Genomic DNA, 12,198 nt, shown 5'->3' with positions numbered 1-12,198 from the left:
CTATTCTGTGATTCTATGATTCTATGATTTAGTCAGGAACAAACATAGACAACTACTGAGTTATTCAGACCTGCACTACTTGTCACTGATTCCTACTTTGGAAAGAATACATACATTATTACAGTACTGAAGCAACTTCTCCTCTCAGAGGGCTTGTCCCAGCAGAAGGAAGATGTTTGAAGATGCAGACACAGAACTGCAGCATGTTTAATTCCCAAGGACCATTTTTCTGTGATACTACACAGCTTGTCAAAGGTGACAAGGCAGTGCTGTAGGACTCCTGTCTGCCGACGGGAGCTGCTCAGCACAAACTGTCACGGGTAAGATTTATGTGGGAGCACTGTGGAAGGAAAGAGAAAAAAATCATAAAAGCACAAAATTATTTGAATATATGCTTTCGGAAATTGATGTGGATTACTTGATTACAGGGACAGGACACACAGATGACTTTCAGGATCTGAGCGTTTTGCTTCATGCAGCAATGTTTTATCTACTTCAGGGAATTTAGGACTAAAAAAGGAGGCTCAAGGCCACAAGAGGGTGCAAAATTATCCAGCACAAAGAGCACATTTTGTGCCCTTCAGAACAACCTTTCTGCTGCCCAAATCACCAGGGGGACAGTGAAAATTACACTCCTTTCCTTGGCAGTAAAGCTCCATCTGACAGAACTTTTTCACAGATGAATTTTATTTGGATTGCATAATGATAGCAAACTTGGAAATACTGCAAGCTTTGCTCAGAGGGAAAGGTAACTTACTTCAAGGAAGTGTGAAGATTCCTGTGGGGAAAATGTAAAATAATTTATTCTTTTTGAAAGTTTGCTTAATTTTTTTGTTATTGTTGTTATTTTTTGGTTTTAAACGACTTTGACTAAAGGAACAAACCCATGGACCATAGGTGTAGGTAACTTTACACATACCATAACATTGTATTATACTTGAAAGTCTCCATAAATATTTATTAGGCTGTGGTAACAGCATTTCCACATCTCCCCCAATACTCCAAACCATCCAGACAGTTTCTTGCTCGTTTTTCAGACTGACATGCATGCAAGTTACTGAAGTTTCTACCTCTTCTCTCTTTATTTCTGACAACTGTTTTCTCCTTTGAAAACTTAATTGTGTTTATCATCTGGACAAATCGATCTTTTTTATGAAGTTAGAAGCCAAAATGACTTCATCTGTCTTTTGCATCATCAGTTATTTGCTGTTCTTCCTAACTCAGCACCAATGCCACGGTTTCATTGCCCTCCTCTTACTGGGTGGAGAAGCTTCTCTCCTTGTCTTTTATGACCCTACAAGTCACTAGATCCACATCACACCTCAGCCCTTCTGATTTTATCCCTACACATTCCTATTACATCCTTACAGAGATCTCTAATAATTTTCCTTTCCATGATGTAGAAGTGGATCATCATCCCTCCCATTAGATGTTGCTCTGTACCGACCACACCTGAGCAGGAAGGACTGCACAGTGTCCAGTAGAAAAACCCCACAGGCTCTAATCATTGCATCATTAGCAAGATGGGAGTGAAAAGTATGCATTTTCCTCTGCTCTGGGTTGTTTGGGGTTTTTTTGGCTAGAGCTTGAACTCTTTATGACATGGGTTGCCCAGTTATACGACTGGGCAACAGCCAGCACAACAGCCAGCACAACAGCCAGCACAACAGCCAGTTTGGTCTGCAGAGGGCTGATAGCAATACAATATTCATAAATTCTAAACCATAATGTATTTGTTGTATTTGAGAAACAGTTTCAAAATGCCTATGCTAATACTATTCCTTTCCCATTATAGAGCAGAAAAACATATCAAACAGAGAGAGACCTTGTGACAGTATTTTTCTGTCAACACTTTTCAGTCTTCCCTGCTCATGGCAGGGGGGTTGGAACTAGATGATCTTAAGGTCCTTTCCAACCTAAACCATTCTATGATTCTATGATTCACTACAGGGTGCAGATACCAAACTTTTCTAAGCAACCAAATATTCTGAAGTTCAAACACTATGAATATTTGCTAACCTCAAAATTCAAGACCAACTTGATCAAATCTAAAAGGTTCTTTCCCATCTCCAAGCTCTGTCACACAACTTTGCATTCTCCATTTTAAGTAACAGGCCACCAGGAAGACATCCTTCGTAAGAATCAAACCCCTCTTTATGACAACTTGTGTCATTGGCCATTCATGGATGCTAGAGAGAAATACAGTCAACTTTGGCCAGTACAAGCGATAAGGTGGAAGTAGGTCTTCAAATACAGGGAGATCAGGGATCTGCACCCCAGCATGGCAGTAAGAAGGATTTTGCCCAGAAGCATGACTGCTCATTACCTTCACCACAAAAGAGGTATTTCCAACTTCAAAGGGCTGGAAAGAGACTGAATCCCATACCAGTGACTATCAGTGGGGACTATGAGTCAGTGGGAGAGTCAGACCTTGATATCTCCAAACAAAATAAAACTCTGAATTAATTTCTTTAATCAAAGAATTGAAAGGAATCGAAATTTTCTGCCAGGCATGCTGTCAAACTGACGAAGTGACTCAGTGAGCAAAATAACTGGTCTGTAATGTGATTAAATTTGGGGATTCAGGTTGGGGTTTAGACATGCTGTTAAAAGCTGAACTGAAATAACAGATTTAACACAAAGTTGTCAGGCCTGAAGTTTTAAAAGGTCCTGCTGTCACTAAACAAGCAGGAACTCAGTACAAAAAATAATTGGCTGCTGTGTCACCACACTAGGCCTTCGTTAGTAAATATCCTTAATAAGCTGATCCAGATGTAGAACACGCTCCCTGAGAAGGTGAGTGATCATGTTTAGATTACTCCCAAGACCTGTCCTCTTCCATAATGCTCTTCTTTGAGAAGAGGAAGATGATCAATAACCACAAACCCCATCTCCAATAAGCAGGCCCCCTGGCCCTAAGACCCCCACCTATTAGGAAAGGGAACAGCACAAGGCCCCCAAGGATTCCTCAGGATCAGGCAGTGCCAGTCTATTTCACTAAGAGGAATTCACATACAGAGATGCTAAGCATTGTACCAGGCAGTAGCGTTCTTAGTGGGACCCTTAAATTAGCAGATGTACTGCTGGCAACGTGTTACAGGGGAAAAAGAAACCAACAATGCAATGAAAACTGCACAGCCAGAAATCTTCTGTGACTCTAAAACACATTAATCAGAAGTTGCAGAAAGATGACTGTGTTATTCAAGTAACACATATAGGCTAATTTAAGAAAATGAAACATCACAATTGCCCTAAATAATGCAGCCACGTGTGCAGAACACCACAGGACTGGGAGCAACAGAACTGAGGAATCACCTAATTATAAAAGCTAAGGAAACTGTATGAGCAGTGGAGAAATGAATATTTAACTAAAGCATTTATTACAAAAAGTCATATTGTTATTAGCAATATTCTTGTTAATGGGATGGCCTTTCATGTGGGGGACCTTAAGGTAGAGTTTTCCATTTAAAAGAAATTCAACTGGATATTTAAGGTTGCTGACAATCTTTTCACCAAAGGAATCATACTGAATTTGTTCTCCTTTGGTGTAAAACTGATTCCTGGATTATATCTTCACTCTTCTGTGAAACACAAGAGCAAGGCTACAGGAAGAGATGCACCATTCTGTACCTATGACACTGGAAACCTTACAGATGCTTTTTTGCCCCCACATTCACGGCTAGCTGTCGTCTGACTTCTTGATTTTTTGTACCATGAGTCATACTCCACTCCCAGGAAGCATCGGTTCCTGATACTCTAAAAGGTAACATTAAAAAAACTATGCCACTTTTATTTTCTCTTGCTTGCTTCCTGTACAACTGCAACTGCTCAAAGCCTTTCTGGATCTCTGCTAACCACCTGTGGCTTAGACTTACAAATCTGTAGAAATGGCTTGTAATATTGACAGTCAAGACCAACGCTTGTGGATCAGTCCCCTGGAATCAGTGACAGAAATGCCCCTTTGCTAATCCTATGCTCCTGCAACAAAATAACTTAACTGTCAAGCAAAAGAGGTGCACGAATTCCCTAAAAACCATCGGTTATGGGCAGTGGGGGATTCAGAGTGACTTAGTGCACTTCACTGCTCCAAAACAGAGTCACCCCACCCATGCCAGTCCCAGTGTCCTTCAGCCTGTTCTGGAAGCCTCCAGATCCCAGAGCTGTGGAGCCCAGAGCAGGGTATGCTACTCCAGCTCAGGCACTGCCACCTCTGGCTGGAGAAGATGTCACACACATGCACATACACCAGCAGAACACACACTAAGCAAATGAAGGAAGCTGCTACTATCGTCAGCATTACCTGTCTGGGTTATAACAGGCTATGTTCTTGCAGCATGGATGTGTGGTGTTCATCTCTTTCTCAGAGTCCCCACTCTCCTTCCATGTGAACGTGTCCCATACGATTTCAAATCCATTTCTGTCGAACCCTGCAGACTAAGGTTGCAGCTACTAGTGAGAAGGCAATGCTGCCACTGACATCTGGTCTCCAATGCAAATAAAGCCATGATTCTGCCAGCAGCCAGCCTAACACCTCACAAACTAGCCTCTTCCTTCCAGTTTAGAAGAAACCCTTATATTTTAACATTTCTGATGCCTAAAAATAAGTTTTAATGTTTAAGCCATAGCACTTCACAGAAACCAAATATGATAAAGAGACTTGAAGACGGGTGAGAGAAGAGCGCATCCTCACTCCACAGCAAACTCACATCCTATGAATGCTGCACAACTCTTCTGCGAATTAAGAGGAAGAAAATGTCCTCACAACCCACTTGCATGTCCTCTTCCCATCACTAAAAGAAAGTCCAGGCTTTCTAGCACTGCTGTTTTGTTAGGTAGGGACTCACTGACCTTTTAAAAGTTAATTAATACACCAGAATCATATCACTGTTCTCATCTACCTGTATTCCTGTTTGATTTGTATAAAAATGTACCCAGGAAGACAACCGCACTGTTTAACTGCAAGACTGAACTTGTTTTTCATTAGTGGAGAGGAAGACAACAAAATTATCACAGACTGCAGTTCCCACCATGATTCAATTTGGAAGCTTTGCACAGAAGCTAAAAATAAAAAGACTTTGCAGTCATAAATCATTTAAAACGGTGTTGGTGGACAAGGAGCACTTCAAAAAGGATGTGTTCCGTTAAAGTGAATGAGATCTCAGGGGTGCTCATGGAGCTGGGATCTGAGAGGACCTTCTGGGCACTCCCAGCAACCCAAAGCCCAGGCACCAGGTTGGGGCAGGGGATGTACCCAGGTTTGAGAACAAATTCACCTGGTCCAAAGCAACAGCAGTTTCGCGGCTGTTAGAAGGAGCTGTGTTGGTCAAAGCCTTCAGACATAAGAAGTTAATGTTTGTAAAGAGCTGTGAAGATGAAAGTCCTGGAGATTAAGATTTCCTTGGAGGGCTTCACTCTTTTTCAGCTTTAAACAAAGGCTTTAAAAGGTTTCGCATTCAGTAGGAAATGTAAAATTCTATTTATCCACACAGCCTTCCAGACAGCTACATAGGGAGACAAGAACTACTCACACAGATGTGAGGTGAATTCTATATCATCTGTTTCTGGCTTGCTTTAAAAAGAAAATAACCCAAAAGCTTCCCACAAAAGACTACACATCAGGAAAAGTGGAGAGCTGGTTCACAGAAATCTCTCGAGAAGCATGTGCTGTTTGTAAAAGAGATAACAGCCAAATTCTGTCTACTCTCTGCCTTCACAAGTGTAGTAACTTGTTTAGGGCTTTTAAAATACTGAATCTATGTTGTAATCACAGATAACATTCCCACTCCCCTCCGAGTTCTCAGGAACAGGCAACAGTATACAGTGTTAACTTCAACCAACCTGATTAGAAATCACTGCAAGTACTCACAGTGCATAATTTCAACCAAGTCTCTCAAAACTGCTGCTGGGTGGTGGTCCTCTCACTGTCTGCCAAGAGCAAGGGGCAGGGAAAGTACGTAATTTGCCACAAGACCAGTATGGGCCAAGCTAGGACCCAACCTCAAGCATTACAGATCTGCTTTACACGGGCAGTTGTTTACCACTCACTCTAAATGCAATTGGTTAAAATACTAAATATGGGAATAACACATTAATTTCCAACACAAAATAAGCCAAGAGAAAGAACTAAGAACATCAGCCAGGAAATTTAATTCAGTAAGTTTTGTCAATAAAGTTGAGACATTTCACTGAAATACATTGATTTTGACCTAGTTTTCTTTGCTGGCAGACTAAGGTTCAGTGCTCTGATCACTTCTGATTAGAAATGAAAACCCAAGCAAAAGAAACCTCTGATTTCTGACTGTAAAATCACTATTCAACACAAAGGTACCTTGCAACATTTGAAAGATTCCTTGCATCCACATGGAACAAAGACAAATGCTGTATAGGGATAGCCACATTGATGGCTAAACTTTCATCAAGCACTTCCCTCAGCCAAAGTTAGACAGCTTTTACACACTCAAATTAATAACAGTAGGTATTGGTCTCTAACCAACACAGTCATTAGACCCTAGTGAATTATTCAGTTAACCCATCACTAACTAAAGCTCCATTTATTTTCTTGACTAGGCCAACACAGAATATTATGTGAATATTGTGCATCAAAGCCATTTCAGGCCACCAGCTGCCCTCAGACCACATGTACAAAGGCACATATAGCCTGGGCACTGGGGGATGAATGTTTTACATCTACCCACACATCAAGAGCTCAGACTGTGCTTTCTCTAACAAAATCAACATACTCATTCTGTGCTGTGTAATGTGCCTCTGCGCTCTGTGTACAGTGCTTAGGTCAAACCTAGGAAGCAGGACACCAAGGAAGGTGAAGATGTTCCTAGTTGAAGATGTCCTGCAATCACACAGGCCTTTTAAATTATAGTACTAGTACTTCACAGACACTTTATCATAGGTCTCAGAATAACCAGAGGTAGCAGGGACGTTGTGCAAGACTGATCACTGAACAGGATACAGTGTTCAAAACTACAAATTCATCAGCTTTTACAATGACAGACAACTCTTTTCCAAAGATTCCTCTGGGACAATCCTGGGATTGTATTATCAGCTTTCCAATCTGGGACACAAGGAAAGCTTAAATGTTCTTTTAGAACCCACTTGCCGGTAAAGGATGTAGCAGCATGACCTTCCTGAAGGAAGCATGTGACCCTTCCTTCTCACTTCTAACATTAATAAATGCAATGTCTAGAAAAGTAATGCTGCCACACAGCTACATCAATATGCACATGAGAACTATGATGTTAGCAAGCTTGGATTTCAAGTATGTTCCTTCATACTGGATTAGACCATCTTGATTTCGAGGGTTAAAAATGGCACTTTTAGCTAGGATACTAAGGATCTTGCTTTCAAAACAGCTATACTTTAAGACTATAGCAGCCTGTGTCTCCTCATCTTTTCATCCAGCAATCCAACTGGAATTAGAAAGAGAAAACATTCCTTAATGATAAAAATACAGATGTAGAACACAGGAAATGCTGAAGACATTTCAACTGAAGACAGAAACCTTAAGGGACTCATCAAAATATTTCTTCTTTCAAAGACTGCAAGAGATGTGTTATCTCTTGCCATGAGAGTTACTGTTTATTTTAACATGTTCTTTTCCAATAATAACTTGTATGAAATTTAAAACAAGTTGCTTTAACTCAATATGTAAAATCCCACTAAATCACATTTGATTATGACTCTGGGAATAATGCATTGTTTAGATTCATGAACAAACTGAAAATAACCAGCCCAAACAGACCTAAGATTGAATGTTGCTATTTTCATTTTCTAGCAAAGCAACAAAAATCCACATTGTTCTCTTCCAGGTATTTTAACAAGTACAAAGCAACAATCCAACATTGTTACACCAAAACTGCACTAAATGCAGCACCTCAAAGTCTTAGGTCAAAGGAAAACACAAAAGAAGGAGGGAAAAGCAGGTGGAATACATATACCAAGGGTAAGAGCTTTTAACTAGAAGAAGGTAGATCCAGATTAGGTATCAGGAAGTTCTTTACTGTGAGGATGGTGAGGCCCTGGCACAGGTTGCCCAGAGAAGCTGTGGCTGCCCCATTCCTGGCAGTGTTCAAGGCCAGGCTGGACGGGGCTTGGAGCAACCTGCTCTAGTGGAAGGTGCCCCTGCCTGTGGCAGGGGGGTTGGAACTAGATGGTCTTTAAGGTCCCTTTCAACCCAAACCATTCTATGACTACCTGCCTGGACAAACACCAGAAACTAGCAGAAAGCCTTACTTTAAGAATATAAGAATAACGATATGGTGCCAGCTTTTGCACTTACTTTATTTTTTAGCTAATGTAGTGTGTACAAATTCACAGTGCTTTCCTTCAGTTTGAGCAAAAATAACCACCTTAAAATGTGGGTCCTTAACATGAAAACAACTGCCTCATGCTTCAGGCAGCTTTTTACAGCAACCATGTGAGCCTGGGGAATATCAGGTTGAACAGTACAGCCTGAGAAAAAGCAAACAAGAAAGTGAACATCTCACAGGAGCCTGTTTAGCTCATTTTCACCAAGACAGATCCAGGCTGGGAATCTTCAAGTTAATCAGGGCCTGAGGCAGATGATCCACTTGACTATAGTATCCATCCTGGTTCTCTCTAGAGAACCTGGTGGCAAACATAATTGACTAGAATGCTTTGGAGTCTAAGTTCCTGCTCAGACCTCACCCAGGCCTTGATGGAGCAGCAGCGCACCCTCCCTGAAACCGCTGACAGACTCAGCAGCTACTATTTCATGTCCTATTTGCTCTGTAACTTCCCCAGTAGCCAAAGGGAGATCAAAACTTACTGGAGAACAGTAGAACTGGCCCTTTTAGCCATGGCTTCCTGGTGAAAAATAGTATAAATCAGACATTAAATCACTGAAATTATCACGACAGCTTATTTTTAAGTTATTTCTCTTGAAGTGACACAAATTTACAATGATGCTACAGAAAATAATTCACAACATGGTAGACTGCTATCTCTACCAGACTTACTTGCCAAAAATAGAGAGAAAAAGGAAGAAAAAAGAAAGTACTGTCTCTTCAGGAAAGTTGCAAAAGAGTACCAAGGGACTAGAAATGAACACTTACTCAACCTCGTAATATTTAGTGATCCACTTCTTAATCTGAGCAGTTCACAGTAGTTAACAGAGCTGTATGGGGCAATGGTTCGGCAGGAAAAGAACAGGAAGCACATTGAGACACTTACACAATGCCTTAACCTCTCCTATGCTCAGGGCCTTCCACTTGCCATCTGGAGACTTTCCCTGTAGCACTGCAGTGTTTTGTTTGCAAGCCTGCACCCTTTCCCTTATGCACTGGGAAGACACTGTGGCAATGTTTTCATCTGTGTCCTCCTGTCCTTGTTGTGTTCTCCCAGCTCTACACCTGCAAAGCCTGAACCTGCTATGTCAAGGTTTCCCACGGAAGTGAAAATGATTAACACTGATGCAAGAATCATTCTTTTTTGCCTTCATGCTTCCCTACCCCCATTTCCTAACTTTTAAACAGAACAAAAAGAAAAGCCTAGTGAATAACATGGTAGACAGCAGTCCCATAGCGGACAAGCATTTCCCAGTGACATCCATGCACAAAGCTTAACAATCACTTAACGGGCAACTCTTACCTCTGATGAGGAAGTGCTCCAATCAGTGCTAAGAGCATCACAAGCAGGAACAATCAGCAGGAGTTTGAGCAGGTCCTGATGAAAACTATATATTTATTATTGGAAAAGTATTATGGTGGACCACCTGCCACACTGGAGGGGATGCCTGGGGGAGAAGAGTCAGCCAGGGAAACCCCTGCGATTATTTTCTTTGCAGGACATCAGAGAGTTTTCCATTAAGGTTCTTCCACTCTCCTCTTTTTTTTTTTTTTTTATTATCAGAAATAACTGTTACCATTAAAGCTGCCATTTGCCACTATGGACTGTCTCACTATCCTTTGAGCAATACTACTTCATATTGAAAGTACAAAATGTTGCACTCATTCTTGTTCAGGGGGGCAGCAGCAGGTATATCAACCACATCCTATGTGAATGTATGACTCCAATGGTCTCAACTTAAAGAACACAACGACTCAAAATCAGAAAACTATTTCTGTTCAGCTTCATTCTGCAACAATGCATTTGTATTAATCAAAATGTTTGTAAAATATACACCATTTTCTACAAAAGGACACTGTGAATTAAGCACCGTCTCTATGCTAAATACAATATAGAAAAAATCAGTTGCTGCAAAGATTGTAAAACCGCAAAACCAGAAGCTTCCTTCTTAGAACTCCAATGGTCACATGGATTTTGTTCTATAAAAAATGATAAACTAAAATCACTGTAAACTTCTGATTTGCCAAGCTTGCAAGTTTATGTGACCCACAGTGTCCAAACCAGAAACAGGTAATCAGCAATTAAACAATATCCTGAGTTTTAAAATATATTAGCAATACATAACACACTGGTGTTATTCTTAACATATGAAATATCTTGTAATGTCATTTATGGCTTATATATAGTCCTTGACTGCAAGGATGTATTCATTCCTTCTTTTTGGTAAAGTCATATGGTTTCCACCACTGTGCAAACTGCAACACCTTCTTGCTCTGATCCTCAAACTTCTGTCTGACTCCTTTCCTCCAGAGCCGTGGTTCCAAGTCCAGCATGCCACCAATAATTTCCTTCACAAGTAGAAGAAAGATAGAGAATGATAAATGCAAAATTATCATATTACTTAATACTATTTCACCTTTCAATAAAGAAATACAAATTTTTAAATCATGAAACTGTCACTGTTTTCTTCATATGCTGGTTATTATAAATTGAAGTTCTGAAAAATATACCTATTAAAATATTAGAACTGTAGTCAGACAGTTGCCTCAGCAAAATTCTTCTAAGTAGAGCAGAGCAATGCACTGCATAAATACCCTAACATTGCAAGACTGTTAATGTATTAGTACATTTCTGAGTAAGAAAAGTTCAGAAAAAAGCTGCCCAATTTGCTCTTAACTCCTGAAGTTGTATTTCTCCCCAATCATTCTTAATGTTTTTGCAATATTAACTCTGTCAATAAATTATTGCTGTGATGTAATAAATAAAGGAAGAATTAATAGCAGCTCTTCTTGTATATACTATACTCTCTATACCACACGGACTAATTTAACCACACAAGTATTTTACTATGAGTTGTCCATGAGTCTTTGTCTGTAGGCACCCTAATTCAGACAAGCAGGAGCCAATTCACCTATATGAGAATACTATGGCCATGAAAACTCTTAGAGAGATGTAAGTATTTTCCATTTATTAGATTATTCCTTTACTCATCAATGAGTAAAGTTATAATGACTTAACAAGAAAAGCCAGCTAACGAACTAGGATAAGATAAATCAAAGTGACTGTTCTGGCAGGATCTGCTTTAATTAAAGTTAACAAAACAGAGTATAATTGGTAAATTGATCTTCTACATAACAATACCTTTCCAAAGTAATGAGGGAAACTGTGTTGATCTTCAATGACATGGGCAAATCCTCCTTGAAGACCAAAGTCCACAGAGAAGTATGGTAAACCTTTAGGAACCTATATATGCAAAACCACATTTTTTAGATGTTTAGCAGATTGTAGACATTTAATTAACCTCCCCCACAACTTAATGAATTTGAAAGCGGTTTTACACTATCACGTTTTCTTTTAAAACACCTCTCAAACAAAGCATGCATAGTATAAAACTGCAACAGAGAAACAGAAAATAAGCAGGTAAGGGGAAAGAACACCACGCAGAAAAGAGATAACAAGACACTGTAAACTGAAAAGACGATTACAGGGTGGCAGAACCGCCAGAGGCTACCACTGCAGCACCAGGTAACAGGGAAGGACCAAGCAGCAGCACACACACTGAGCAAATGCTTTCCTGACTCCACACCTCTTTATTGAATGGCTTGAATAGAAATTTTAAGACAACCACCAGCAAGTTGCTTTTATTAAAGATAAGGTGTTGTGTGACAACAGGAAATACTTACCCAGGGCAAGCACTGACACGTGGGGAAGGGAAAACACCACTACATGACTGGAAGTTATTATTAACTTGCCAAATAGGATAATTTAATAATTCAGTCAGCCTACAGAGGAGATGCTGGTTATCCTGCCACAACAGAAGACCCTTCAGTCTGACAGAGTGAGAAGTGGATTCGTTTATTGCTACATATTGTAAGT

The 12,198-nt window shown here is 40.2% G+C and overlaps 1 protein-coding gene across 1 annotated transcript in view; it reads right to left on the bottom strand.

The window, feature by feature from the left end:
• Positions 1–10,529: 10,529 nt before the first annotated feature.
• The window catches only part of LOC104413441 (CWF19-like protein 2), a gene marked incomplete at its 5' end in the record, with an annotated part of 10,560 nt that continues 8,891 nt past the window's right edge, over positions 10,530–12,198 (bottom strand). Inside the window, 2 exons of the mRNA XM_010024434.1 lie at positions 10,530–10,670; positions 11,464–11,565. Of these exons, the coding sequence (XP_010022736.1) occupies positions 10,530–10,670; positions 11,464–11,565 (243 nt within the window). The remainder of the gene's footprint in view (positions 10,671–11,463; positions 11,566–12,198) is intronic.

Source organism: Nestor notabilis, unplaced genomic scaffold (assembly GCF_000696875.1).
Source record: "Nestor notabilis isolate BGI_N333 unplaced genomic scaffold, ASM69687v1 scaffold10231, whole genome shotgun sequence".
Taxonomy (NCBI): domain Eukaryota; kingdom Metazoa; phylum Chordata; class Aves; order Psittaciformes; family Psittacidae; genus Nestor; species Nestor notabilis.
Note: the sequence above shows the minus strand (reverse complement) of the source record. Positions and strands in the feature narration are given on the sequence as shown.